This window comes from Streptopelia decaocto, assembly GCF_964273445.1.
Source record: "Streptopelia decaocto genome assembly, chromosome: 1".
Classification (NCBI taxonomy): Eukaryota; Metazoa; Chordata; class Aves; order Columbiformes; family Columbidae; genus Streptopelia; species Streptopelia decaocto.
In genome coordinates, this window is record NC_138663.1 from 62,397,631 (window position 1) to 62,425,348 (window position 27,718).

The following is a 27,718-nucleotide window of genomic DNA, read 5'->3' on the forward strand; positions in this document are numbered from 1 at the left end:
ATAATCATCAAAATGTCCCATCTTAACTTCTTTAGACTGAAAAGTGTGAAGAGACTGTAATTTAAAGCAGTTTGTATTTCTAAAGCTGCAGTTAACTCCCATAAAAAATGTTAAAACCTTAGAATTAAAAGAACAAAACTCAAATTAAATATTTGGAAATATCTTAGTTAAACTGCTCAAACCATCCAAAACCAGGATTCTCTTCTTACTTAGTAATCAGTTAGTGAAAAAAACCCTGTTGCTCACTTTCATCTTGATTTTGAATGAGAGAAATATGAAAAACAAAAAGAGAAACCTCTTTCCAGCCAGGAAACCCTTTCCATCCCTGCTCCGAGGAAGGCAGAGCATTCACCTTTCATCTATTCCTGCAGCTACAGAAGGGTTGCCCAAAGGCACCTGCTGCCAGCCATGCCTGTACCAACACCCTCCCACGCCCCCAATTCTTTGGCTTTGGCAGAAGAACGGTTAACTGAGAAGCCACTCACGCTATCCCCGTTCGCTATTTTCCAGCAGTACTGCGCTGCATTCGAACACGCCAGGTTTCGGGCAGGGTAGATCTGGTGCTGTTGCTTTGAAGGAGGTTGTCGCTGGGGTTTACCTCTCAGCCACCGCGCTCCTGTTCGGCGGGCTCTCTCCCCAGGGCAGGGGCGAGCTGTCCCCTCGGCTGGCCAGCGGTCCTGTCAGGTGGTGACAGCGGGGCTGTGCTTTGGCGTGGATGGAGGCACCGCGCCGGGCAAGGAGGGCGGTGAGCGAAGCGCCCCAGCCAACTCTCCTGTCTCGCACACGGTACAGCAACCCTTTTCTTTTAAGGTCAGAACTGGTCTGGACCAGAGAAAAGAAAAACCCTTTTTGTCTTGAAATAACCCCCCGGGTCGCCTGGACCCAGCGCTTGCTGGCTCGGTCGCAAACCCTGTCTCAGGTCTGTGACAAGTGCGAGCCGTGTTGCGGCAGCACACGGCTTGTTGAGACTAATAACAGACGGGGCATGCCAGCTCACACCGCCCCGGCCACCCCAAAACGAGCAAGAACCTTTGCAACCCGCTGTATGCGGAAAGCTGTAAACCCATAAAAACTCATTTGCAAGCCCTGGACAGAGGATCAGATGGCAGGGAGGTGGAAAACTCCTGTGCTGCTTCTCAATGTTTTTTCCTCACTGAAGGCAGCCCAGGAAAGGGCAGGGAAACAATGGGAGATTAATGATTCTCCTGCAGCCGGGATGGGCAGAACTTCACAGCAACGACAGGGCAAGGGCTCAGTCAGCAGAGGTGCGTTAGCCTGGGGCAGTGCTGACAGGGAACTTGATTCTCACCCCTTGAAATAACAAATTCTGTGGGAAAAAGTGGTTTTATAGACTTTCTCCCACTTCAGCTGCTAAAGCAAGGGCTCCAGAGAGAAATTTGGACACTCCTAAAATCAATGGCTTAGACAGGTCAGAGGAGACAGTGTTTCATCCTGGTAAATAAGGCTGGTTGGATCACCAATCTAGCACCCATAAGGAGTTTTATCTCAAAAGAAACTCAAAATTAAAATGCATGGATATTCGTAAATTAAAAAGTACCCCTTACAGAAATGCTTTCTCAAACGTCTTATTTCAGAGGTACCCAGTAACTCTGACCTGACAAGCTGAAGGGTAGAGCTTGTCCAAGCTAAAGATGCCGAAAGGTGAGTTAACAGCAGAGATTTTCCCAGCACGGAAGTTTTCTATTCAAAAGCAACGAAGAGCAGCCCGGCTTTGCGAGGTCAGCTCATGTGAGAGGGCTCCCACTGCTTTCTGAAATCCAGCTGCCTCAAGCTACGCAACCCAAACAGGAGGTGTTAAAAATTATAAGGTAATCTTGAGAAGTGAGCCCAAAACTGTAACTTCGCTCGGCAATGGCCCAGCTGAGCTGGCTATGGGGCTTTCTGGCCTCCCACGCACTGTGGCTGCACGGTGCCCCTCCTGTACGGGCCACTGCCAGCCGTCAGCTCTGCTTTCTGCATTGGCGCTACCAAAGAAAGGGGATAAAGGCTGATGAAAGTCAGCACTTGCTGCTGGGAAATCAGAACTTCTCTTGGTAAGGCAGAAGTGAAGTCGTTGTCAACCACACTTCCACCACGCTGGGCTATAGAGAAGCTGGTGTGGGAAAGGAAGGACATTGCCTTCCAGCCCATGCTATAATGCTAAATAACAGGAATCATCATTCAGTTCTCAGCTGATGTATATTGACACAACAAAATAAAACAGCTTCCTAGGTTACTCCCCACCTCTGCACCCACAGCACATTCTTCCCCCAGCAAATCTGTTGTGTTCATTTGATGACACCAGGATTTGCTTCTTTTTTAGAATCATAGAATCATTTCAGTTGGAAGACACCCTCAGGATCATTGAGTCCAGCCATAACCTAACTCTAGCACTAAACCATGTCCCTAAGAATCCTGTCTAAACACCTTTTAAACACCTCTAGGGATGGTGACTCCACCACTTCCTCAGACAGTCTGTTCAAATGCCTGATAACCCGTTCTGTGAAGAATTTTTTCCTAATTTTTTGCACTTACTCTGCTTTTACTCATCCCCACAGTTACACTCAGCTACTCCCCTACAAGCTATTGGGGTGGGGGAAGCAGGAGGGGCCCCCAATGCATGTTTCATTGCCAAAGCAAGCCGCTCCATCCCATTAGCAGAGGAGCGAGCAAACACTGAGCCTGGGGATAAAGCCATCTCTCTTGTCCTTCCCTCCCGCCTTTCCCTGGCAGAGGAGAGGAGCAGAAAGCATATCCTATTTCCTGCCTCTGGCATGTGAAAGTAAGAACATTATTTTATAATAATCTTATTATTAAAGATGAGATAATGATGGCTGATGATGAGGCGCCCCGTCAGTGGGCTCATTGTCGGCGCCAGCCTGGGCGAGCTGAAGGGAGCCCTTCTCAGGCAGCCCCACACCGCCTGGCTGGCTGGTCTGGGGCTCCCTCCCTGGGGTCTCCAGAGGGACAGCGTGGGGTCACAGCAGGGCCAGCAGGCTCAACATTTGTCTAATACCAACCACAGTTTGGACTGGAAAACACAAAGGGCATGGTAGTGGAGTTATTTGAAATGCTAGAGCTGCTTTCCTCTGTGAGGTGGAAAGCAGATCCCCTCTCCCCTTCTTTCATTTGAAGGGTAAAACCTTTGTCACTTTGATTTTTTTCACCCATTTGCCCAGTTTTAAAAATCAAATCCCCTGTTCACAGGGGCTTTATCTTAGATGGCTATTTTTCATATCAATGAAGATACCAAACAAAATAGCCCCCTCCCTGACAGACACATTATTGGAATCAGGGTTAAGATTTTACACATTTAAAAGCCATTTTGGGGGGTTTATAAAGGCCCTTAAGATTTTTAAGCTTTATAAAGGCCACCTGGGTTGTTAACAGACAGACCTGCCCTCCCAACAGATGGCTTTTTTGGAGCTGCACTTGGAGGTTTTGCTACCTAAGAAGCAAACGTAGGAGACAGATCCACTCCTGTGGTCACACCAATAGCACAGACCACCAAGAACCCTGCTTGGTATTTAGCACCATGACCTCAAAGGCTGCACAGACCCCTTGGGAATAGTAACTGGGAATTGTCAACTAATCATCAACTTCAGCATGCCAACACGCAGGGCTCAGAGGGACCCCAAACATACAACCCCTCCAGCCATGCTGTCACCATTTTCAGCAGCACAGGGCAGTTTCATGCAGCTGCAGGTGGCTCTGGGATCTGTATCTCAGCTATAATCACTCGATGCTTCGTTCCACCATGCAGAAGGTTTTGCGTGGCTACATATGACATGATGTCAATTTTTGAGCTCTCTTTCACCAAAGCTCCCTCCTATTGCAGCAACTAAGCAGAGTAGCACCTCAGGTAGGCTGAGATGAGAGTGGAGGTGTAGTTAACTCAATGTCAAATGTCATACGGGACAAAGGTGTTTTTTTTTTCACTGATATCGCCCAGAGGTGATGTACCTGCTCTGCTGTGCTCTCATGGGTTGTGTGTTTTGACCTGAGTTAAATATCGTGCTATGGCTCAATTACTGTCACACTGGTCACTGCTGGGATGAAACAGGATCGCAGCAGCAATCAGCTTTCATTCGGAATTAAAAATATAAACATGTTGCCTATGTAAACAGAAAATATATATAGACAGAATGAGTGTGTATGAGTGTGATAAAGGTAATAACTTTCTGAGAGCCACACCTGGTGGTGTTGGGTCAAGGGTAACACCTTGGTCAGCAGAGAACTTTAACTGTGAAGCTCTCTGTGGCACAAAATATACCAAACAGTAGGTATTGCCTCCTCCATAACTACCAGGAAAAGCAGATCAGCAGCCCTACACACTGCGGAAGACTCTCCATGGGGAGGGGTGGTGAAGTACCTAATTTTAAATGGAGTCCTGCCCTGAGAACTGCCTGGAACCAGGAGCCCGAGGGAAGGAAGCCCCTGTCTCTGCTGGTGCTGCAGCCGTGCCTGGCGTGCCAGGTCACCCCCGTGGAGACAGGCGTTCCTGCGATGCGTGGAAACCAAGCGCGGGGAAGGCTTTGGAGAGTCTTATCACTCTTTGGGCAGTCACAGTACTGAAATATGAACGTATTACACAGAAGAAATGAAATAAATCCAAATCTGTGTCAGGAGATGATTTTATAGGGCTCCCATTGTGTCTGAACTTATCAAGCAAAGCCTTCATTTCCAATCCTTTCCAAAAATCACTGAAGCTAAGCACAGCCTTTTCACTGCTTCATGGTAATTCAGAGCAGGCCCTTTCTGAACCACGGAGGGAACACATTTTGGGAAGGAAAAGAAAAAGAAAAACATTATGTTATTGTGCAAAAAGTTTTTAGCATCTCTTAGAAATGTGCACATTTACCTGCAAGCTGACAAAGATCATTTAGGTAATAGTTAAAACTCAAAAGTAATTTCATTTCATTATAAATTGAATCATCCATGCAATAGCAGAGCAGTTTTGTCTTTTTTGTTTCTCCTCAAACATTATGTGTTGCACAGAACACTTTGTACTAATTATTTTTGCAAAATTAACTGCCAAATCAACTTTCAGCAGGAATTATAGGTGAGAAATTCAGGAGGGAGAAGTGAAACTGCGAGAAAGTGGAATTCCTTTCCCCAGTGAAGAGTCGAGTTTTAGTTTTGATGCAATAAAGTGCTCAGATAAAAACACAAATAAAAGACAACCAGCATGAAAGGACCTAGACACTGAAATGAGGCAGAGATTAAGATTATTCTATAGGCTGATTTCATAGGTTATTTTGGATTGGAAGGGACCTTCAAGGGTCATCTAGTCCAACCCTCTGCCATGAGCAGGGACATCTTCAACTAGATCAGGTTGCCCAGAGCCCCGTCCAGCCCGGCCTTGGGTGTCTTCAGGGATGGGGCATCTACCACCTCTCTGGGCAACCTGGGACAGGGTTTCACCACTCTCATTGTAAAAAATTTCTTCCTCATGTCTAGCCTGAATGTCCCCTCCTTTGATTTAAACCATTACCCCTTGTCCTATTATAACAGGCCCTGCTATAAAAGTCTGTCCCCATCTTTCTCATAGGCCCCTTTTCAGTACTGAAAGGCCTCAATAAGGTCTCCCTGGAACCTTTTTGTCTCCAGGCTGAACAACCCCAACTCTCCCAGCCTGTCCTCACAGCAGAGCTGTCCCAGCCCTCTGATCATTTCTGTGGCTCCTCTGGCCCCTCTCCAACAGGTCCATGTCTTTCCTGTGCTGAGGGCTCCAGAGCTGGACACAGGACTCCAGGTGGGGTCTCACCAGAGCGGAGCAGACAGGCAAAATCACCTCCCTCGACCTGCTGGCCACGCTGCTTTTGAACCCTGAGCAGTCAGAGCGTTTTTCCAAGCATGACCTGTGCTTACCGAGGCCCAGAGCGAAGGCCGCAGGGGTCACAGAGCAGAGCGCGACTCGCCCTGGGCCACCGGTCCGGTCCCAGCTACAGGAGGGGCCGCACACACCCGCAGCGGCGGGCGGCGGCTGTCAGGGACCGGCCAGCACAGCCCCAACTCCAACAGCCCCACAATGTGTTGACATGAAAACAGGGAGAAAGGGCAGGTAAAGGTGCCTGTTTCAGCTGGCCTGCCGTCATCTGCAGCCTGGTGTGCCCTCTCTCTGGGGGAAGCCTGTGTCCTGCTGTGTTGTGGGGACACTCATGGCTGGAGGGGAGCAGTGTTTATGGTGGCGTGGGGTAGACAAGCGGGTTCACCCCACAGAAATGCCAGGCAGGGCTAAGACTACACGGGTTTTGCTCTCAAGGTTTTTGTTAAATGAAAGGAAACCAAACAAACCACACAGTTTTGCACAGCAGCACCGCATTGCATGCATCTCACTGCAGTTCCTGTGGGACATCTTTTACACCTATCCCTGTGGGTTTCAACAGTGTGAAGGGAAAAAAAAAGATTAAATGTTTAAATATTACCCATCCTACCAGGATTGGTGTCTTGGGCACCTTCCTTCTAGCCCCTCATGGGATGGCTGCACGTCCTGAACAGGCCTCAGATAACCTTGTTGTCACATGAGCACTTGAAAGCATGAGTGACCACTGCTAAGAGCACCAGCTCCCTGCTGAGCCCACCTCTCCCAGAGCCCTCCCGCTCAATTTAATGCCTGAAGTCATGGTAGGTCAAATCCAGGTGCGAGCAGAGCCAACAGTCTGGGGAACAGCAGCAACGTGTGGTTCTTGTCAGACCAGGACAACACATGCACTTCAACAGTGTGGCTTTTCCAGCCAGGACTGTAGAAATAAAAACTTTCCCTCCAGCCAATATAATTTTGCCAGCAACCCTCCCGGTCTGCACATGGAGCCGAACTGGTGGGAAGCCACAGCTCCTGGCGTTACCTGTGTCATGGAGATGGTGGCGTAACTACAAGAAAAAAGTGCTCTTTCAAGCACCACATTGCACATGAGTGATGGAGGCAGTGATGCAGGTGAAAACAGTAGCAGCTTCTCCTGTGCAGAGAGGTCCCAAGCTCAAACTGATCCCAACAAGTACCCCAACAGAGGTCCTTAAGGCTGTTGTTACTGTATAATAGCTGTTGGTAGCCCACATGAAGCAACAGGTTTCATCCCATTTATCGGTGGAAACACGACAATAGACTGCGGTAACTCAGGTTCTACTGTATTGGTGTGACACACAGCCCTTCTAAAAAATCATCACCGCTGGGCAGTTTGGAGGTGGGGGATATCGTGCCAACAAACATGCAAAATTAAAGCCAAACAGGGAGACAAATTCTCTACCCTGATCCTCTGTTCTTTCCAATTCCATTTGGCCATCTTTGCAGGACCAAAAGGAGACTCAGAAGACAGAAGGTGCCTGTTACCCTGCGGGGCAGGGCTGGCTCCAGAGGCCTTTCCTCTCTCCAGCTGCAGCAGATCCTGGGCAGAAACCTTCACACTTGACCTTCAAGGCCCCTCTGCCTGCCTGGGCACTGACATCCACCTCCCCCTGGAGCCGTTTTGGCCAGAGCGCTTCTTGTTCCTCACCCGGTTGCAGCAGGAATGTTCCAGGTGTCCTGGCAGCAGGAAGCTCCTTTGCTCCACCCTCTGCCCTGCACGGCGGCTCTTGGAGCTGGTGGAGGATTTGCTGAACCAGAGCTGCCAGCGACAGCGACCTGATCTGTGCAGCTGCTCGGGTGGGAGCTGGACACCCCCAGCATGAAGCCCTTCTCCCACCAGGCCCGGGCAGCCTTCGCTGTGCTCTTCTTCGCCGTCGTGCTCTGGTATTCCTGCTCAGCAGGTATTTCTCTTCTCTTATGCTCCAGTTTCTGTACCCTGTCTTTTCCCCCCACCCTTTCTCAATGGCAAAATATATTGCCCACCGGCAGGAATTTGTTCTTTAAAAACAAGGTGGGCTCCTTTGTCTCATCTAAAAAGTCTAAAGAGCTGGAATTGATTAATGCTAATGAGAATTACTTGACGTGATCGATCACAGCATCTTTCTGAAGAGATGTGCTTTTGGCAGTTATTAAGAGATCCACTGTAAATGTGACTGAGCTGCAGGCTGCTCCACTGAATGACAAGGAGATAGGGGACCATAGTTACTTGGCCTTCACATGCTTGCAGAGGCAAGGGACCATTTGAAATACTATCCCAGAAGTTCACTGTAGTCGGGTTTAGCTCTTGTTAGGTGTTTTTTACAGGAAATCTGGTTTTGTTGCGCCCTCAATTTGAGAAGTTGCCTAAAACCAAAATGTAAATGAGACTAGTGAACTGCTGTTATCCCATCAGGTTACTGCCTGCATTTGTATATCAGCACCGGTTGAGACCTGACAGATGTTTAAAAATAGGTTGGCTTTGACAGCTTGTCCTTTGGGCTGCAGAGTCTACAAACACGAACTAGCACCCTGCATTCTGCAGCACTTTCTTCCTTGGGTCAGACACAGTTTTCAAAGATTCTTCCAAGTGCTGCTGTGAGGTACTTATTAACCCAGAAAACAAATCATGGGCTTAGCCAAGGTCATTCAGCAAGTCCTAGCAGAGTCAGAAAGAGGAATGGGAGTACTCGGACCCTGACCTGGAGCGGGCTGCCCAGGGACCTGCTGCATGGCAGTGGCTGCAGGGAAAGCTCTGGTCTTGCTGATGGTTGGTCAGCAAAAAATGCAAAGCTGGGCAACAGCAGGTGATCCCAAGGGGGACATCTCCTGCAGGTTTATCTGCTCTTACTTGGAAAACACCAAACTCAAAGCAAAGGTTTGCTCAAAGGTCTTGTTCTGTTTTGGTTACCTGAGCTGAAATTAATCAGAGCCATTATTTTGAAGTCTTCAGTGGAATCAAGCTGGAATTTTCTATCACACTCCAAATTATCAGCTCAGAGTGATGTCTTGTCTGGAAATAGTTCCCTCACACCTTCTGCCTGGTCTGTGAGCCAGCAGCACTCTGGAACCTCTCCATCTGCAGGCAGCAGGAGCCCTCACTTCTGTAGCGTCTCCAGGCTGGTTTTCATGTGCCTGTGAAGGGGGGCATTTCAGCACGGGATACTTCACCTGGCCAAACTTCAACTGTAGTGCTCATAGTGGCACAGGAGGAGGCATTTCTTTGACTCCCCCTTCCTTCTGCAGCAGGGGACAGGCTGGTGTTAATGCACAGGGACCACAGTCGCCTGCGTTGTTCCCACACAGGTGTCCTGCAGCTGCCCTTGCCTCTGATCCTGCAGTGCTGAGAGGTACATGATGAAGCTGAGGGGCAAGGAGGGTATTAGGACACCTAAAAAGGCTTTGGCCTGTGACACCATGTACAGGTTTGGAGGGCTGGAGGCCAGCCACAGAGCCATGCCAGAGTCTGTGTGTGCTCTGATTCAGAATAAAAAGGAAAAGCCTTCATTGAAATCCCTGTCCCTCTCCCTCTCTCACTTATTTCTGTGTGTTGTATTTTCCAACCTGAGCTGGTTAGTGTTCTGGCCTGAACTGAAGCCCAGCCAGATCAGTTTCAGACACAGTTGCACCTGAGCATCCACAAAGCCAAAGCATCCTGCTGAGGCTGTGGTGGATCTGCTGGGGCTTTGCATGGATGGGCTCAGCCCTCGGCTCTGCCAGACTCCTTCACACCCTGGAGTTACTGGGGTTATCCTAAGGGCAAAAGGAGGTAGACATACAGCTGTTTCTCATATCAGTCCTTGCTCATTCTGCCCCTGTAGCTTAGGAAAGGTCAATGGTTAGTTTGAGCTCCGAGTGATGGCTCATACCAGGGTCACATTTGGGTAGAGGCCCAGTGATTCACCTGCTCTTCATGGCTGGTGCTAGAGCAGGTCTCTCTGTTCTGACGGTAATGGGATGAAAAAGCATATGCTGATGCAGCAGTGTTTAGGGGCAAGAACTTACATTTTCTCCAAGTTGTTACCATCCTATGGACCTCTGTAAGGTCAACGGCTTTCAGATTTTCATGCTTGATGTCTAGTATTGCTTTTCTAACCCAACTTGCCTTTTCTCCTGTGCTTTACATCTGGCAGCAGCTGAAGACATCTCCGATGTTTCAACAAACACCACATCCATAACTGAGAACGAAGCACCATGTCTTAGTAAGTCTTCATAAATCATTACTACCATGATAAAGCCAGGTGATGAGACCACACATGTGACTGAGAGGCTGTCCTGGAAAAGGATTTATCTCATCATGGCTTCCATTGCAGGTGAAATTCTAGGATGTGTTTCTAAGACTCCTCTATTGGCACAACCAGTATAATATTTTAGGTACATTCAGATGGACTCATAGCTTTGAACAGACTAATTCAAAACTAATTCAACATGTGTGTCCTAAAGGTCCCTGCCAGCCTCTAGGCACAATGTGGATTCCCAAGAGCGCCTCTTTCCCCCACCCTATCAGGTCTACCCCAAACAATCAGTCCCAACTCAAGATCCCGCCAGTCCTTCCAGAGTCACCCTGCGTCCCAAATGTCAAACGTCCCCACAGTCCTGCACTTCCTGAATTACAGTAGGTGTACCAATAAAGGTATGCTACTTCAAAGCATGGCATAGGGGGCAGGCATCCTTCTCTCTTTGGGCACATACAAAACTTACCTCTCTTCTTGTGGAATGAGCTGTTCTCTACAGCGCAGGACAGCTGTGCTGTGTACACTGAAGGCAAATGCACAGGAACACGGCCCTGCTTGACATAGAATCATAGAATCATTGAATCATTTAGGTTGGAAAGCATTTTCAGATCATCGAGTTCAACCATTAACCCAGGACTGCCAACTCCACCAAGTCCAACTGTTGACCTAGCACTACCAACTCCACCACTAAACCATGTCCCCCATGCTCACATACATGAATGAGAGCAACTGAGAAGCACCTCCACTTGCCTTTTCCCTGGAAATGTGCAAGGTGCTGGCTGCCCTGCACCAAGGTCAGGAGGCATTTATTTTTCACAGCTGACAAGTTTTGTGCACATCAACATGCAGCTGAAGGGTGGTTTTGGCTGCCTCAGCTCTCTTGGGTGCTGGGGTTTCGTGCTCAGCTTCTATTCTAGCCTAAGGGGTCAAGATAGCATGGTCCCTCAGGCTCCCTTTGATATTTCCACGTTACCACGCAGGACAAAGACACAGAACTGGGTATTTTTGCTGTGCTCTTGTGACAGAAAAAAGTATGGCAGATGCCTTTCAATAGCAGCATAAATGAAACAACTAATAACGTATTCCTTAATTGACTTTAGGAAATTGGACTGATTAAAAAAAAAAAAGCAAAAGGTGCAAGAAAAAATACATGGAAATGTTAAAAATTATTTCATTTTTGAGAACATCAAGGCAGAGTGACAGGCCACATGGTAGAGAGTGAAGTCACTGTCTCATTTATCTTCTGGCAAAGGAAACATGTTACTTACTCAGCCTGCCCTCAACTCACTCCATTTATTCTCCACCAGATGTGAACTGCGTGCAAGTAGCCAAGTGCTGCCCCACGGGCATGGACGATTACGGATGGATTGCAGCGGCCGTCGGCTGGAGCCTCTGGTTTCTGACTCTCATCCTGCTCTGTGTGGACAAGGTCATGAAACTCCGGCCTGACGAACACAAACATTTGGTGGCCTGAAGCAGGGCAAGCCAGCAATCAGCAGCACCTGGGAGCAGTGAGGTGCAGACAGACTGACAAAGCATTTAGATCACTTTCTAGGAAGTAAAAAAGAAAGGGAATGTATCTTCTGGCAAAAAAAGGCAAGATCTAAGCAGGGCACGTGCTGGGGCTTCATCCTCCCCTGCAGGGTGGAGCTGTCAGCCAAGGTGTGGAGCAGTCAAGTCCCTGCAAGGCACCACACACATCCCACAGTGGACAGAAAACCTTTTCCCCGAGTCCTTTTCCTTCTTGATGTGAGTGTGCCAGCAGCAACGAGACACCAAAAGATCAGTTACCGGTCTATAGCACGCTGCCTAAAGGCAACCCAGTACATAACCTTTGACTTTGAAACAGAAAGTGGGTAAATAAACTTATTTTCTGGAGGATCGATGCTACCAGATCCTTTGATAAGCTATAGGCCAGGTTACTACAGTACATTAGATGTAGCTGATCGATTATACTGAGTCCTTCACACTTCCTAACCTGCGGTATTTTAAAGTTTGTTAAATGAGACCAGTGAAAACTCTGTTATAGAAATATAGGATTGTTTGGACTGGTTTAAAAATAAAACTAGTTTTTCCAGTGAAGTTTATATGTGAACTGTTTTGTAGGAATTGAACGCTGGTTGTATTTATTCAGCTTGCACCTGCCCGTGTCACTAAGCCAAACTGAACCCTGGCAAGTAGCTTTAAACCAGCATATCCAATTGATGCACAAAACTTTCCTATTTATGCAAGATGATAATAAACACATATTGATGGAAAGATTCTCACTGACTGGTTTAAATTGACAAAGCTTATATTGGCAAGGAATTGCCCAACCCAAATTATTAGAAACATGATTCTAACATGAAATATTCACACAGAAGGATTTCAGTCAAAATTGTCTGGTTTGGGGCAGTTTCATTGGTTTGATTTCTTTCCATTATTAAAACAGGATTAGCAACCCTGCTACAGACCAGCTGAAACGAAACATAAAAAGTTACTCTTAAACCAAAGAAATCTCTATTGGAGATTTCTGTCTGTTGAATGTCATTAAAACCTCCCTTTGGCTTATCAATGCATAACTTTTCCAGTTAGAAAAGAAACAAATCAATTTAAGACTCTTCAAATTGATTCTGGCACAACTAGACACCTTGATCAGGACATTTCAGAGTGATGGGCAGTTGGCCCTTATCAACTATCCAGTATCAACAGGAACGGGTACAAGATAGACCCTGAGGAGACATCCTTCCCTATCATTAGTATCACTTAACACAAAAAGTCTTCTGGAGTGAAATGCTGAGCAGAGATGTTAGTGTCAGGAAATAAAGTTGTGAAAGGGAAGGGCTTAATTATTTTGTGGCATTTTTGCTGTGTGTTTTGTTTGTTGTTGTTTTTTAACACACACCATACTAGTAGTAGCAAACAATCACAAAATATTGCTTCATTAAGGAAAGAAAAATCTCAACATTTCAACACACAACAATTAAAACAAAAAAATATTTCACAAGATGGCATGGTTTAACCCAAGCCAGCAATACAACCATGATAGCCGCTCACTCATCCCCTCCCTCTCCCCCACCCCAATAGGGGAGAGAATCAAAGGGGAAGGGAGAAACTTGGATTGAGATAAACGCAGTTTAATAAAATACTAATACACTACTATTAAATATATATATAAAATAGAAATAAAAGATACTCAAGGCAATTCCTCACAAACTCCATCCACACTAAGCAGCCAGTCTCAGGAAGCAGCACTCTGGTCCTGATGAGAGGAAAAAAAGGAAAAAGGCAGAAAGGCTCAGAGGCCTCTACAAAATGGCAAAAGACTGAACTAAACATCCTGAACCAAACTCCCCCTGCTCGAGAGAAAAAGAGCTAAGGAAAAAAAATACCAAGAGCAAGCAAGAGTGAGAAAACCCAAGGGAGACAGCAAGAGAGCCCGGAAGGTCCCGACTCTCCTTAAATAATTAGTATGACGCTAATGGGATGGAATACTTTTATTGATCAGTCTGGGTGTTGGTCAAGCGCTGCCTCATCTCTGCCCCCCTTCCTTGATACCTCACACCTGTGGGCAGAGCGCTCAGAATGTCCTTGGCGCTCAAACCAGAGCAATTAAAAGCATAAAAACATTAACTGTGCTGGGGTGTTATCTGTTTGTTCTCAAACTAAATCCAAATAATGACCATGCTAGCTATGAAAAAGAAAGGCTTCTAACTGCGCAAAGAAAATTAACTCATTTTCAGTCAAACCTTACAGAAACAAAGGACTCTATATATTATTGTTGGTGTTGACAGAAAGAACAGCGGCTTGACAGATAATAACCACCGCAATCACTGATGGAAAACAAATCTAGCTACACACATCATTTTTTCCTGATTTATTAGTTTTAATAGTGGAAAACGTGTGTTAGCCTGGAAACAACGTGACAGACACTGTGAAAGAAATCTCCACGTATTGCCTTAGCGCCTGCCTTGTGTAGACCTCTTCCTACAGTTCTCCAGTATTACAGAGACTGTTGTCCTGGTTGGGAACACAGAAGTGCCTGCTGGTTATGGCACTGGTTTTCATCTTTGAGGGGATATGTTTCACAGTTTTTTGCATTTTGTTGGCGAAGGCTGTAAGTGCGTGGAGGCAGCCAGTCATGCAAGTAAACCTATTCCAGTCTGAAGAGCTGGAAGCACTTGACACAAGATCTAGAGGTGCTACAGCCCAGCACAACACCCACAAACTAGGTTGGTAACAACCAGGCAATTCTGGGCCACTTCCTAAAGCCTGCCTTTAAAAGCACAGCTTGTTTGTTTTTCACACTTTCCAAAACAATCTGTGTGCAGCTACCTTCAAGGAATGTAATAGACTCAAACCTCAAGTTTTGCTTCTTGCAGCTTCTGTTGAGGATTCCCAGCTCAGGCAAAATGGGGAAAAAAGGAAAAAAAACCCCAAACCATAGTTTTTCATATATTGTAATACCCCCAGGATTTTGTATAGCTATGTTCAAAAGTGACACCCCAGTCTCAACAAACTCAGGTATGCAAATTGAATATCTTACAGATCATTTCTGCTGTGAAATGTATACTTTTTCTAGACCACTGACCTGTAAACCTCTGACCTAATATAACAGGGTTTTTTTCCTTACTGCTTTGACATCTGACATTGCCAGGTCTGATCTATAGCCTCTTCTTTTCAAGTCATTTGACTTCCCTCGAAGTGGACTGGGTCACTTAGAAAAATGAGGTCCTGTAATGAATTTCATGAACATGTTACTACTCCTGAAGTGTTCTGGGATCCCTAAACAAAGCAGCAGTATCCTGAAAGCTCAAAGGCTACCAACTTAAACATCTTATCTGTTCCTATGCAACACAATAGCAAAAAAACAATAATTAAAGAGACTCTCTGAAGTACATACTATGTGTTGTAGTGATCCTAGGCATGGTGGGCTATCACACATACAACATAAAGCAAAGCATTGTACAAAAGGACAAGAAAAGCCCTAACAGTGTTGTCAGTGTTTCAGGGGCTTGTCAATAGTTACAGAATGTGCAGAATAAAATAAGTTGCATCCAAAAGACCTGTGAGATTGAAATAAAGACAAAAATTAATATGGAGAAATTGACTATAAGTAATTTACAGTAAATATAATCTAAAGATTATCCGTGGTCTGCTGCTATATTTCCTGGAATATTTTTGGCTAGAGAACCCACAGTAGCACAGCTTGTGGGTTATAATCCCTATTTTAAGACCAATCAAGTCACAGTAGAAGGCTGTGGTCTGGTTTTGATGCAAATATTAAAGGTGAGTCTACAGTACAATGTCTCATAAATGTGGTCCACAAGCACCGTCATAAACCAATGTACTTATGTATTTTGTATTATCTCATGCTCCTAATAACATCACTGACACTATAATACCTCTAATAATAGATTCCCAAGTAGTGTAATGCTGTTCAAATCCTCTTGACTACCAGGGAGCTACACATACACCCAGCACATGCCTTGTTTCGTTGTTCGGGCTTTTTTCATTGCAATTTAGGAAGATAGACGTTTTTGTTTCCACATGAAACCTTGGAAGCAAAACATAGCTCCTGATTTATCAGTGTGCATAAATAATTTCACCCATGTTAAATTCTGGCGACCCTTCAGACTGCTACATATGCCGTAGCACTGAGCTGGTTTAGGCTCTTGTACATCTCAAAGTATGTAAAAAATGACAGCTCATATCACCTACTAAGCTGCAAACTACCCTCTCAGAACAATGATGGAAATGTTAATGCTCCGGTCATTTATTGTACCTTATCCAGTCAAATTCTATGTCCTCGGACCAAAAAAAAATCCTCAATGGAGAAGAAATCTGTTCCAGTTCGTATGATTTAGTACAAAGAAAAGCAAAAAACCAAAAGAGATGAAAGCTGCATGGCTAAATAAAAATATGACTGAAAGCCAGGAGTTTGAACCCTGACACAGCCGAACATGCTGGAACAGTTCTTCATGTTCTTTGGACAAAGCTTCTGAATTTCAGGCATGAAGACACATGGTGCCTGGAAAGGAAAGAGAGACGCAGTTGGCACCTGGGACAGCTGCTGGTCTGCAAGTGTCTCAGACAGACAAACAGAGCAGCAGGGAACATGTAACCGATCAGCACTTCTAATACCAAAAGAGAAAATCATTAGCAGCAGCAACACAGCATTCCAGGGTAACTACTTTAATTTGCCTGGAGATAATATCAATCACATCTGACTAGTGATTTTTTTAAGTTCTTAATTCAAGACTAAATGGATTGGTACTTGATGCATGACTCTTCATCTTTTGAGATACCATTGCTCTGGTAATGGCTCACATTACTCACTGCCTCTGTCCTTGGGGTTTTAGTGAATGAGCTACATATTAAGCAATTGCACTTTACAATGATTACACTTGGCAAAATCACTAGGGGGATGAGAACTGGCAAGCAACAGAGCTTCCTGCTTGCACAAAACACACAGAGAAAAGTCAGAGGTTAAATTAATAAGAAAAGGTGCTGTGTACTGGGATTTTGTAGGGGTTTTGATGAAGCCATTACAAAAACTAGGATTTCAGAAAATTATTGTATTAATAATTAATTACAGCCAAGGAATGAAATACAGGCGTTCTTGGGAAGCATTCACCCTCTCTCATCCTTACATTCCAGATCCTGCTAATTTTGTGATATCAGCAGTACCAGCATCCATTGTGGAATTTAAACCACACTGCAAGTTTCTGTCCCAGAATCAAACATGCACTTTTTAAAGAGCTTCTTTCCAACTCCTATTTCATAATACCCTTCTGGAAATAAACAGGGGGTAACAATGCAGTATTGTCTCCCAAGTCTGCAAAGAGCTTGGAAAAAAAAAATACAGCTCTAAGAGACACACAGACGTTTTCTGTCCAATTCAATGGTATGAAATCTAAAGACACATTCAGTTAACCATTTTGCTCGCCTACCAGAAATAATAGTTCGTGGGCCCTTATGTCTTGCTGACATAAAACTTCCCCAGAATTGACTTCTACCTCCAAAAAGAAAGCCTCTCTGTGGTCACAAAGGGAAAATGTTCACTCTCAGTCACCAGCCAACAAAGCTCAGTTTCAAACCCCACACCTTGTTTGTGCCCTTCGCTCTAAGAGCTAGACAACTAACCTAATTGCAAAACTCTATATTATCTCCCTCTACCACTATGTGTGGTAAAGTCACATCTTCTATATGAAACCTGCCAGATACATATTTTGGGGACAGCGTGAACTAAACACCACTCATGCCGTGTCAGTCCCAAATCCCTCCATTTCTCTGTCTCTCCAATGGTGTCCCCCCCAGTTTGGTTTTCCATGGGAAGGAACCAAAAGAGCCTGGGGAAATTTATAACCTAATTTAGATGAAGATGCCACAGGCCATACAGACCTGGAGCTGAGCTTTCTTCCTGAAGCTCTTCCCCTCAGCATTTTGAAATCAATCCTTTGAGGACTGTAGATATTTTCATGCAAGAACACCTTTCTATGACCTTTTTGTTTCAACTTCTCCCTTGCGATTGCAATCACTTTGGTTTCCCCTCACACTTCTCTCTCTCATTGATCTCATTTTTCATAAACTTCACGTATTCGCTACTCAGTTTGTGCACCAACCTAAAAACAGAGTGCCATGCTTCACCTATTTCATATGAATGGCTTTTTTTTTTTTTAAGACAAGCATACAGAAGCATAATGCTCGAGTCCTAGTTAAACTTCCTGCTGGTTCTGTGCTGTTTGGTGTCCGTATATTCTGAACTATTTACTCATTTCAGTTTAACTTTTATTATTCTCTGTTTACTCAATACACTAGGTTTCTTCCCTTCATTTCCAGCCCACAGCTGTACCCAATGTTGGTTGCAACAACCCAAAAGACCCGTCTTGTCCTTTCCTTCTCTTCCCTTTCCAGTGAGGAGCTAGAAATCAAATCAACCCCAACTGATCATATTTCTGCAAGCTCTGCCTCTTTTCTGATGACTTCACTAAGTTATTTTCAATAATACTCTATTGGTGGCTCTTTGCTCCCACGCAGAAGTGGGATTATTGTAGGTAATGCTGTGCCTGTGATGCTGTCTGTGGAAGCAACAAACAATTTCTTTGCAGTTCTACTCCGCAAGAGCAAGACTCTGGTTTCCAGCATCCTAGCAATTTTTCTTCCATGTGGCAGTGAAGTACAGGAGGATGTAGCAAGAATACTTGACCGCACATCTACAAATCCTCTAATGGGAGATTCCTCACCTTAAATCTTGAATCTTTGAAGAGTTCTTGTTTAAAGCTGCCATCATCAAGCCAGAAGACAGAAACTATCATAGAATCAAAATTAAGCATCGAAACACTTGACAGAAAGTGTTCCATACAAAATGCAAGGCAACTTAACCTGCAACCCTGTTATCCAGGATTGCATGGACTAACAAATCTGGTAACCGGTTCATGAGTTTGTGGGTGCCCAGATCACCTGTATTGCATCGAATTTGAACAACAGATTTTTTGACAATGAGGGTGGTGAAACACTGGCCCAGGTTGCCCAGAGAGGTGGTAGATGCCCCATCCCTGGAGACATTCAAGGCTGGGCTGGACGGTGCTCTGAGAAACCTGATCTAGTTGAAGATGTCCCTGCTCATTGCAGGGGGTTGGACTGGATGACCTTTGAAGGTCCCTTCCAACCCAAACTGTTCTGTGATTCTATTAACTTTGTATTTGGCAACTATGTTGAAGTACTACTGACAGTGGCTAATCCACAATTCTTTCTCCTGTTTCCTTAAGTTTCCTTAAGATAAAAGCTTCCTGATTTTTTTTTTTTATTACTGCAGTATTTTTAAAATTCTTATTTCTTTAGTCAAGTTTCTTTCAGGTCTGCATTTCAGGACCAAAAGAGCACAGCACATTGCCAAATATAACACTGCATTAATTTTCTTTAAGTATAAAGAAGTTTTTTCTGAAACACAAACACTACCCAGTTGCTACTTTTATATCATGTGCAGCACTAAAACGTTCAAACAGCCTGGATGAGAATATCAGCTTCTGAGAAGCCTTGGGATGGAAACCTTAGAGAAGTTTTAATGGGAACATGATAGAATTCTTAAAAAGCGTGTACATTAGAATTGGAAATGCAAAACAATAATTTTCAACTTTTAGTCTCTTTTCTACTCTCTTAATTCTCATTTCACTTCATCTGCTCTACCTGTGGCAATAAGAGGATGATGGTAAGTGAAACTGAAAACCACCATGTCAGGGATCCACGGAATTTTAGCCTTCATTTCAAAAGAATCTTCAGAGCATTTATTCAAATGTGCCAACATTTTATTCCAATTAAGGCAAGATGTAACAGCCTAAACATAAACTTAATGGAGTAAGAACTATTTAAAAATAAACAGGACTGGCCAATTACAAAGGAAAACACATAAAGAGTATTAAAAAAAATCAAGACAAATCATTCCAGCTCTACAAGCTATGAAGTGCAAATAAATGTGTATTTTTCTAGTACTAATATAACTTTTTTCTCTTCTGTCAGTCTTCAGTGGGATTCATAAGATTGCAGCTCTACTTTGGAAAAGTCTCTAAAAACACAGCACAACTCCACAGGATTTTTGCTTCTCCAGTTTCTTACTCTCAGGATGAGTAAACTCACCCCGGGACTTGGATGACAAAGCCAGACACATCTTGCCAAATGCATCCCAAGCTGTACTAAATAATCTGTAGGATAAATTCTCCTTCCAAAGCATACATGCAACAAAATGGTTTTCAGTGGAAGTCATGCATATGTGACCAGGGCCAACATGCAGACCAACATTTGGATGTGAACTACCAATCCTGTCAGTATGAGCTGCCACAACATTCTGCCCTCATTGAATTAGTGTTAGAGGTACAGAGGAAAATGATTACGGGTCCTCCTTCTGACATGAGGTGCACTTCAAGGGACACCCACTAAAACAGAGATCCTTGACCTTTGAAGCGCTCAAGTGCACTCACACCAAACCACTGCTAAGCTACCGTGAATCTTCAGAGGCATTGCCAAAAACTTCCATAAATAATTTCTGCTGCCTCAGTATTTAGGACCTACGGATAGTGGAATACACAAAGGACAGCAGATTGGTGACAGTGAAATACATCCACAGATTTCCTCCTCATTTTTAAACAAAACATAACCAGGAAAGGGAAAAGAAGCCCACAACTGATTTTTGCTTCCACATGTAAGCACTTCAGAGCTGCTACTTTTCCCTAGGCACATCTAAGCAGTTCTGGAGGAACCCCACAGCCACAGTGAAGTGCTTTTGGGAGTCTCACTGATCAGAGATGTTCCTTGCTGGTGCAGACCAGCACTGCAAATGGTGAAGGACTGCAGAGAAGAGCGGTTGTGTTATGGGATCAGCTTGAGTAGAGGCAGGAGGAGCTCCCAAAATTTTATTTCTTTTTAGTGCACTATTGCAGGTGCACCTGGAGACCTGGTTACTGTCCTCTGCCTTCTGACCATCAGGTGTTACCTTTTTTTTAATCCATTTTCAGCTTTATGTCCATGTTCAGAAAACAACAAACAGGTATTTGTTTGTTTGGTTGTTTTTTTAACCCATTTATTTCTTCACTGCTGCAAAAATACGGCCCTGACCACGTTACCACCTCAAAGTCACAAATGTTCTTCATCATGCCACTTCAAAGCTCCTGGCCAAGTTGTGCCTTTTTTCAAGGATTGACACCTGTTAACAAAGAACTGCCAGATAAGGCAGGGAATGGGAACCGTCCATTTCTTCTGTGAGCTGAAAAATTGCTAAAGCTGGAAAAGGGGAGAATGTAGTAAGTGTTTAAAATGAGTTCAACTGCCTACTGCCATCCACATGACACAACTGGTGAGATCACTTGGGCTCGAATACATACCAGCTGCCTTGTGTAATCCATCAATGTGTTTTCTAGCCATGAGTTAACACACAAGAGTGTCAGTAGTTTCGGTTCTTGGGGGGTTATGATCCCTGTGAACAGTCTCTTTCCAAGGTAATGCGGTAACCCTGCTGTCCGTCGTCTGATTTAAAGGCACTGGCTTCAGCACTTGGTAGGAATGTGTACTTCTGGGTGGTCAATCTATTTACGTACCTACGTGTGTGCGTAGAGGTGCATGACACTGGGGTAGCCAGCATCTCAGCAACAACTCCTTTGGGTGCAGAGGCGATATAAACACCTTGTGTGATGCTGCTGCTCTCCAACCACAATATATGAAGCCTGTTTCAAACTACTGTAAGTACAGGACATTGCAAAGGTCAGTGAAATTCCACTTACCATTCTGAAGTGTGTGTATTTAACGTGACAGGTCCAGCACCTATGCAAATCACTCCTCCTAAAAGTGGAGTCATGTCACTGTCAGGACCACATGGTACATCCTGGTAGAGAATATTTAGAGCATTGAAGTGTGCCCCGCCTCTCAAATCGAGTGTATGAAAAATAATTGTAAAATTCACTTGGCTCCAAAGATAATCAAGAAGCAGGCTACAGGTCAACATTTTGGCCATGAGAAGGAAAAACAAACCAACCAAGCTAAATTACGTAGCTCTCATCTTGCCAAATTCTTCTGTCTGCCAAACTAAACACAGACTAAACACAAATGTCAAGGAAAATTGTGAAGAAAGAGAAAAGCCTGAGGATTCCATGAACCAGATGGTTTAGTCGTGGAAATGGATGTAACTGTTGGTAACAGCTTTCTGTGCCTGTACCAACTTCTCATCTGATCGGTGTTCTCAGAAACTGGTAGGTTCATTAACAGATACTTAAATTCAGGATATTTCAAGTTTCAGAAAAAAAAAGGCTTCTTCCCCCCGCCCTGGCCCTTTTAATAGTGCAATAGAAAAAAAAAGGCAAAAGAGCTCAAGCACACGGGGATGCAGAAACTTACAGATTATTTTTCCCAGAATTCCCAAGTAGAACACATTTTGGCACATGCATTCCACAGAGTCCTTTTGTAACACATGAAAACCCAGCTTTTCCTGTAGCTGCAGCAAATAAAGTGTAGGTCTCCATTATGAAGACCATCCTTGGAACAGGTGCCTTATGTGTTACTTTTCTTATTATGTGAAGATACAGACAATACCATACCATTTTTTTGTCAACAGTAGATCACGTCTCCAGTCAAAATAACTTCCAAACACAGCTTTCTGACTTCTTATATTTTACTGTCCTGCCCTGTGAACTTGAAAGGTTTTAAATAGGGATTTTTGCATTAGAATGCCTCTTTTAATTTACCAGTACATATTTGTCCTATGTTCTTCATAAGATTTGGGACTGAAAAGAAAAAGGATGTTTTTCCAAACATAAAAAGATGGAATATCACAATACTGTCACCATCACTAGCAAAAGTTAATGAGAAATGGCTTAAGTAACTCTAACTTTCAAAGCTCTTATTTCACATTCCTTCTTAAATAGCTGGAACCGGTAGCCAGACAATGAACTTACATTCTAGAAGCCCACAGTTTCTTGAAATGAAGTCACAGCAATGTGCTAATATCATAAAGACTGACCTCTGCAGAATTAAGCTGCAGAAGGACGTGAAGAGATGGTTTTAATGGGAACACTTAGGAACAGTTGGTCTTCAACATTATCAAAAAGATCAAATGAACATTGCCTGATACACTCTTCATTCTGCAAAACCTGACATTTCACAGCAGTATTGGCAACGTTCATGTTTACAAACCTGGCAGAAAATAAATGTTTTTTTTATTTCTATCCTAGAAGTGATTATCACACAAAAAGCCTAAAAAATTCACAACATAGTAACCTGCTGGTACTGCTGTTCAGAACCATGCTGGTGTTTCAACTCCATTCAAACCTCAGCCAGTGCTCATGAGCTCTTTAACTATTGGCCTGGGGACTGGAAATCAATTTAGACTGCTTCGCTACAGTAAGTCTCTCAAAGCAATTTCATACAGCCTTTTGATGACCATGGGTAAACAGAAAAATAATTGAGCTTCCTACTAAAGAGAGAAAACACACCACCTTTTTTCCACATCAGTGAGCAGCCAGTTGCTTCCTAGTTTTGTTTTTGGCGATTAATATTATCTACATACCTCATGAACAAGGTACATAGGGTTCTTCCATGTCGTCCTCCTACCTGTTTTCATTTCAGTGTGAGTTAAGTCTTGTCACAGTCCTTGACCTGTGCACTGGAACCAGAAACAGATTTGGTAGCCACAGACCACCATATCACACCAGTATGATATATCTGTATTTTACCAATGCCATTTCTACCCCAGTAAAAGAGGCAAATGCCACCCTACCCTGATCAACTGCCCGATGATCTTTTTGGTGGAATATTGCTCTTTAGACCTTTTATGACTACCATTTGCTAGTGTTTGAAATACCCATGCTCTAGCACTGAATAGTTTTGCTTTTCGTTTTTCTAGAGCAAGGCTCCCAAGCCTCCTCACAAACACTGAGCTTACCCTCTATGTCTGTAACAGTTTGTTAGCTTGAGTTCAGTCTGATCTTAAAATAAAAACACTCCAACAAATCATGGCTTAAGCAAAATTTCGGTATGTATTATGTCAGTTACAGTTATGCAATGGCCAAATATTAGTAAACTTGTAGCTAATATTAAATTAAAACTCTGGAAAAAACAGTGAAAAACATTTCCATGGCACGTACCATTCTTACCATGGGATAATGCTTACCCTTTGTCCAAATGGACAGTGGAAACAAGTATAAATATAGAAACTGACTCAAAACAGCAAATCTAAGCCTACGTTAGTGCTCTAAACTGTCACTGACTTTCACTAAAATTATTCAGATCCAAACATAAGCAATGACTTAGGATATCAATTTATAACGTAATGCTGGTGACCCTGTACCAGTCAGGCTGGATTGGTTCCTGTCCACAAAGCAAACTACAGAGTGGCAATATTTTATTGTGGGTCTTGCAAGAGCATACAGTATGTAATATATTTTTTAAAGATATACATACACATTACTCCAAATTTAACTGTGGCTGAGCTCCTCTCCCAGTTTTCAATAATTTTTAAACAAAATAAATACCAAGCCCTTTCTGTTAGGATGCTTTGCTTTGTTTTTCCAGCCTGAACAAGTCTACAGATATTTTCTTAGTTATACAAGGCCAATGTTTCACTCTGCAAACATTGAAGATGAAGGAACACTTGAAGCTTCAGCACCAGAAGGGAAACAAGGAAGAGTGCAGAGGGTAGCTCCATTTGGAAGCATAGAGCTATAACAATGATTGTTCCAGTTTGTTACAAGTAGCTCATAAAGACTTTTATTCTAAACAGTCCCGTTGTTTCTGACAACCAAAGTGATTCTTACATGGGATCACACCATCAACACTCTTGAGCTGATAGTGTTTGTAATCTTGCAGAACGGCAACACAAACAAATTCTCCGTAAGCACTGGAGAGATCAGAACACTTGTAATCTCTTGCAAAATGTCATCTCAGTTTATTCAAAGAGTCACCTACTTCCTTAGAAAAAGGAGTCTATCATACTTGGGAGTTTGTTCCTGTGATTTTTTTGTTGCTGGAGTGTTGAGTTCTTGACCTAATGTTTTATTTATGTGTTAGGTTGAATGAGGGTAGGGAGAGAAGAGGAGCACCGTAATATTAGCAGATTAATTAATATTACACGTGATGACACTGATTGTTTTCCCTGTTTGTCCCCCATCTCTCCTTATTATCCTCATTTTGCTGCCTTTTTCAGTTTTTCCAGAGTGTTGTCAACAGAGCTGTGAAAGTTCATTCTTTTGAGAGGACAACATTGCTGATTTCCTCTAAGTCTTTGCTTCCATAGGAAGCAGATACCTGGTAGATTTGCAAGGGAATGCTAAATCAGCTGTGGAAGTTCTGCACCGCTGTCTGTTTCTGAGAAAGCCGCAGAAGTTCTTCTCTAATTGCTTTGATAAGAGAGGCTGAAGAGTGCCCTGGCTGGAGGTCCTCAGTGGAACTGGTGGTGTAGCAAAGGCCCTGGCCCTGAAGGCTGTTGTGTGGAAGCTGAGCAGGGGGTGCCGAAGGCTGCCTGGCTGAAGTCCTCGGCATCGGGAATACTGGTGAGGAGGAATATTCTTGGTGTCCATGCATATGCGTCTGGAAAAAGGCAGAAAGCATTATTGTACTTTCTGAACAAACATGATGATCCCAGAAAACACAAGAAAGCAAAAAGGCAAGTAACAGAGGGAAAGCAGCATGGAGATGCATCTATCTGCTGCCACTGTTCTTCTGTTGTATGAATGAGTGATTCCTCTTAAGGAGCACAAAATAACAAGGATACACAAAATTGCTGGACTGCCTCAGCTATAGGGATTTTCAAAATCTCTTTGAGCATCCATTAAAAAGTCTGACCCCCTTTCTACTCTATGGCATGTTTAGAAACTGAAGTGGAAGGAAGTGGGGAAAAAAAACCACAGCACTAGAGGCCAACAGAACTGGCTGTTCTTTCCTTGCCTTTCCATCAACTTCCTAAATGACAACAGGGAAATTACTCTCTTTCCAGCTGTCATTTCTCCATAATATTTATAAACAGAGATACTACTGCTTTCACCTTCCCCTTTTCTGCCTGGCTTGCTGGTTCTGACTGTACACTTGTGAGGACCCTGTGACTGACCAGTGCACAGGAAAACATGGTCAACAGAGGAACCAGCAGGAGAAAATTATTCAAAAGGGAAAGATTAGATTTTTCTATACTCAACAGCTGGTTTACACATCTGAAAATCACTATTCCAGTATAGGGACAATACTTGTTTCAGGGTAGAAAGGGGTTAATTCTGCCTTTGTTCAGTAACATAAATTTTCTAACAAAGCAAGAGAGAAACAGAACAGAAGCCTGAGTTTATGGACCTGTCTGTCTGGAAAAAAAATCTGCTTACACTAAAACAAAGCATGAATGCACAGCACACTGTGTGACTGCACAGACTCCCAGTACGGACACAAACAAAGTACATTTCAAAAATCTAAATTCCAGCTGACATCCCTAAAGCATTTCCTCTTGCCTCATGTTGCTGAAAGCAGTGAGACAGCCAGAAGACAACACTGGACACAAAAGACTTGAACAACACAACTGGGAGCAAAGCAGCACAGTCCCCTTTCAAAGGCTGGGCTTGAGGAGCTGCAGCACGGTCAGATCACAGTTATCACAATTTAGTGAGCACTATCTTTGTGGATAAACCTTAAGTAGTAGCAGAAAGACCAACCTGATGAGGGAAGAAAGGACAGCAAGGTCTGCTAGAAAGGGATTTGGGGATGAGGGGAATGAAAGGATTGCAAAGCAGAGCCCGGGAAGGGTATGGGGGACCTAAAGCGACAGGGAACACAAAAATGCATGAGAGTATGTTCCTTGACATCTCCAATAATATAAATGAATAAAATCTAAACCATTTTGTATAAAGTAGAACTAATAATAGATTCTGACTCTCTTGCGCAGCTCGTGTAAAGCACTGATCAGTTACACAGCTGATTTGGGGAGAGAGATCAAGAGGAAAAGAGGCTTTAATAGAAGAATGATAGGTAAAGAAGGTTTTCCAAGTAACATCCTGTCTTCCTTCTTTGAAAAGGAGGTGATTTTAGTATCAGAAAGGAATGAACAGGTCTCTTGATTGTTCAGAATTATTCATGAAACCTGAAACTAATTCGTAAGTGTAGCCTAGAGTTAGCAAACCTGACAAGTGCTCTGTGGGTTTATAGAAGAGATGACATAAAAAGTATTAAAAGCAAACATTCCTTGACACATGAGTCTTAACAGCAACCCAAATTATGTTCAGATTACTTTCACATTAAAATGGATTATGTGATTCAGCTCCCATCTCATACTGCACTGAATTAGCACTATAAGAATGTTTCTTAAGGGAAGCTAGGAAGAACATCTGAAGACGGCAGTGGCTGTTTTTTAACATTAAAGCTATCAAAGTTTTCTTAAATATCTCAGAAAAACAGAAGTGTGTATTTCTGTGATTTCATACATAACATCACAATTAAATAGGTGTGAGAACTTCCAAAAGCAGATTGGTTTAGAAACCTAACCTATGCTAAACTGGAACATCACAATAAGGAGAATAAAAAGGTCAGAGAGGCAGGAAGAATTTTTGCACTTTTTTTTTGCTTTTAAGTTCTTTACTAACAGAAATATGCATTGATATATGATAGTATATATGTAAAAATATATAGTTTTATATAAGATCTATAAATTATATATTTTTATAGAGAGACTTCTGTATAATTAACAGCAGTACGAAATAATTGACAAAAATATCTTCATTGAATCTTACTTTTTGAGGAATGAAGATTTATGAGATCACATTGGGAACCTGTTGATCTCCATGTAATTGTTGAACTCGGCCAATTTCAACTGAATTGGATGTATAAATACACACACACACATATGTATTAACTGATATATATTTTAAAAATTGCAAAAATAAGTAGCTATTTAGAATTAACCTGATCTGTGCTATCATTTGATTTGCTTCTGAGTGTCAGAAAGGCCGGGTTAGGCTGTGCTCAGCCGGACCTGTCAGTCAGCACGTATCTCACAGGGGACAGCTATGAGACATGAGAGGCAACTTGAAGTATACCCTGTTTCCCCAAAAATAAGACAGGGTCTTATATTAATTTTTGCTCCAAAAGATGTGTTATAGCTTATTTTCAGGTGATGTCTTATTTTGCCATGAACAACAATCTACATTTATTCTTGAACAAAAAATCAACA

At 43.4% G+C, this 27,718-nt stretch overlaps 2 protein-coding genes across 5 annotated transcripts in view; one reads left to right on the plus strand and one right to left on the minus strand.

Annotated features, from left to right (window-relative positions):
* Positions 1-7,664: 7,664 nt before the first annotated feature.
* Positions 7,665-11,530, plus strand: TMEM213 (transmembrane protein 213; the record flags this gene model as incomplete). Its single annotated transcript, XM_082073697.1, has 2 exons — positions 7,665-7,746; positions 11,364-11,530. 2 exons carry the CDS (start codon positions 7,665-7,667, stop codon positions 11,528-11,530), a joined length of 249 nt encoding a protein of 82 aa, XP_081929823.1.
* Positions 11,531-23,539: 12,009 nt separating this feature from the next.
* Positions 23,540-27,718, minus strand: part of KIAA1549 — a 143,166-nt gene continuing 138,987 nt past the window's right edge. For 2 of the 4 annotated variants that reach the window (XM_082043184.1, XM_082043183.1), the window contains exon 20: positions 23,540-25,104. In XM_082043184.1, coding sequence (XP_081899310.1) covers positions 24,850-25,104 — 255 coding nt within the window. In that variant the 3' untranslated portion in view covers positions 23,540-24,849. The remainder of the gene's footprint in view (positions 25,105-27,718) is intronic. The other 2 variants (XM_082043185.1, XR_014183129.1) reach the window with 2 other exon arrangements.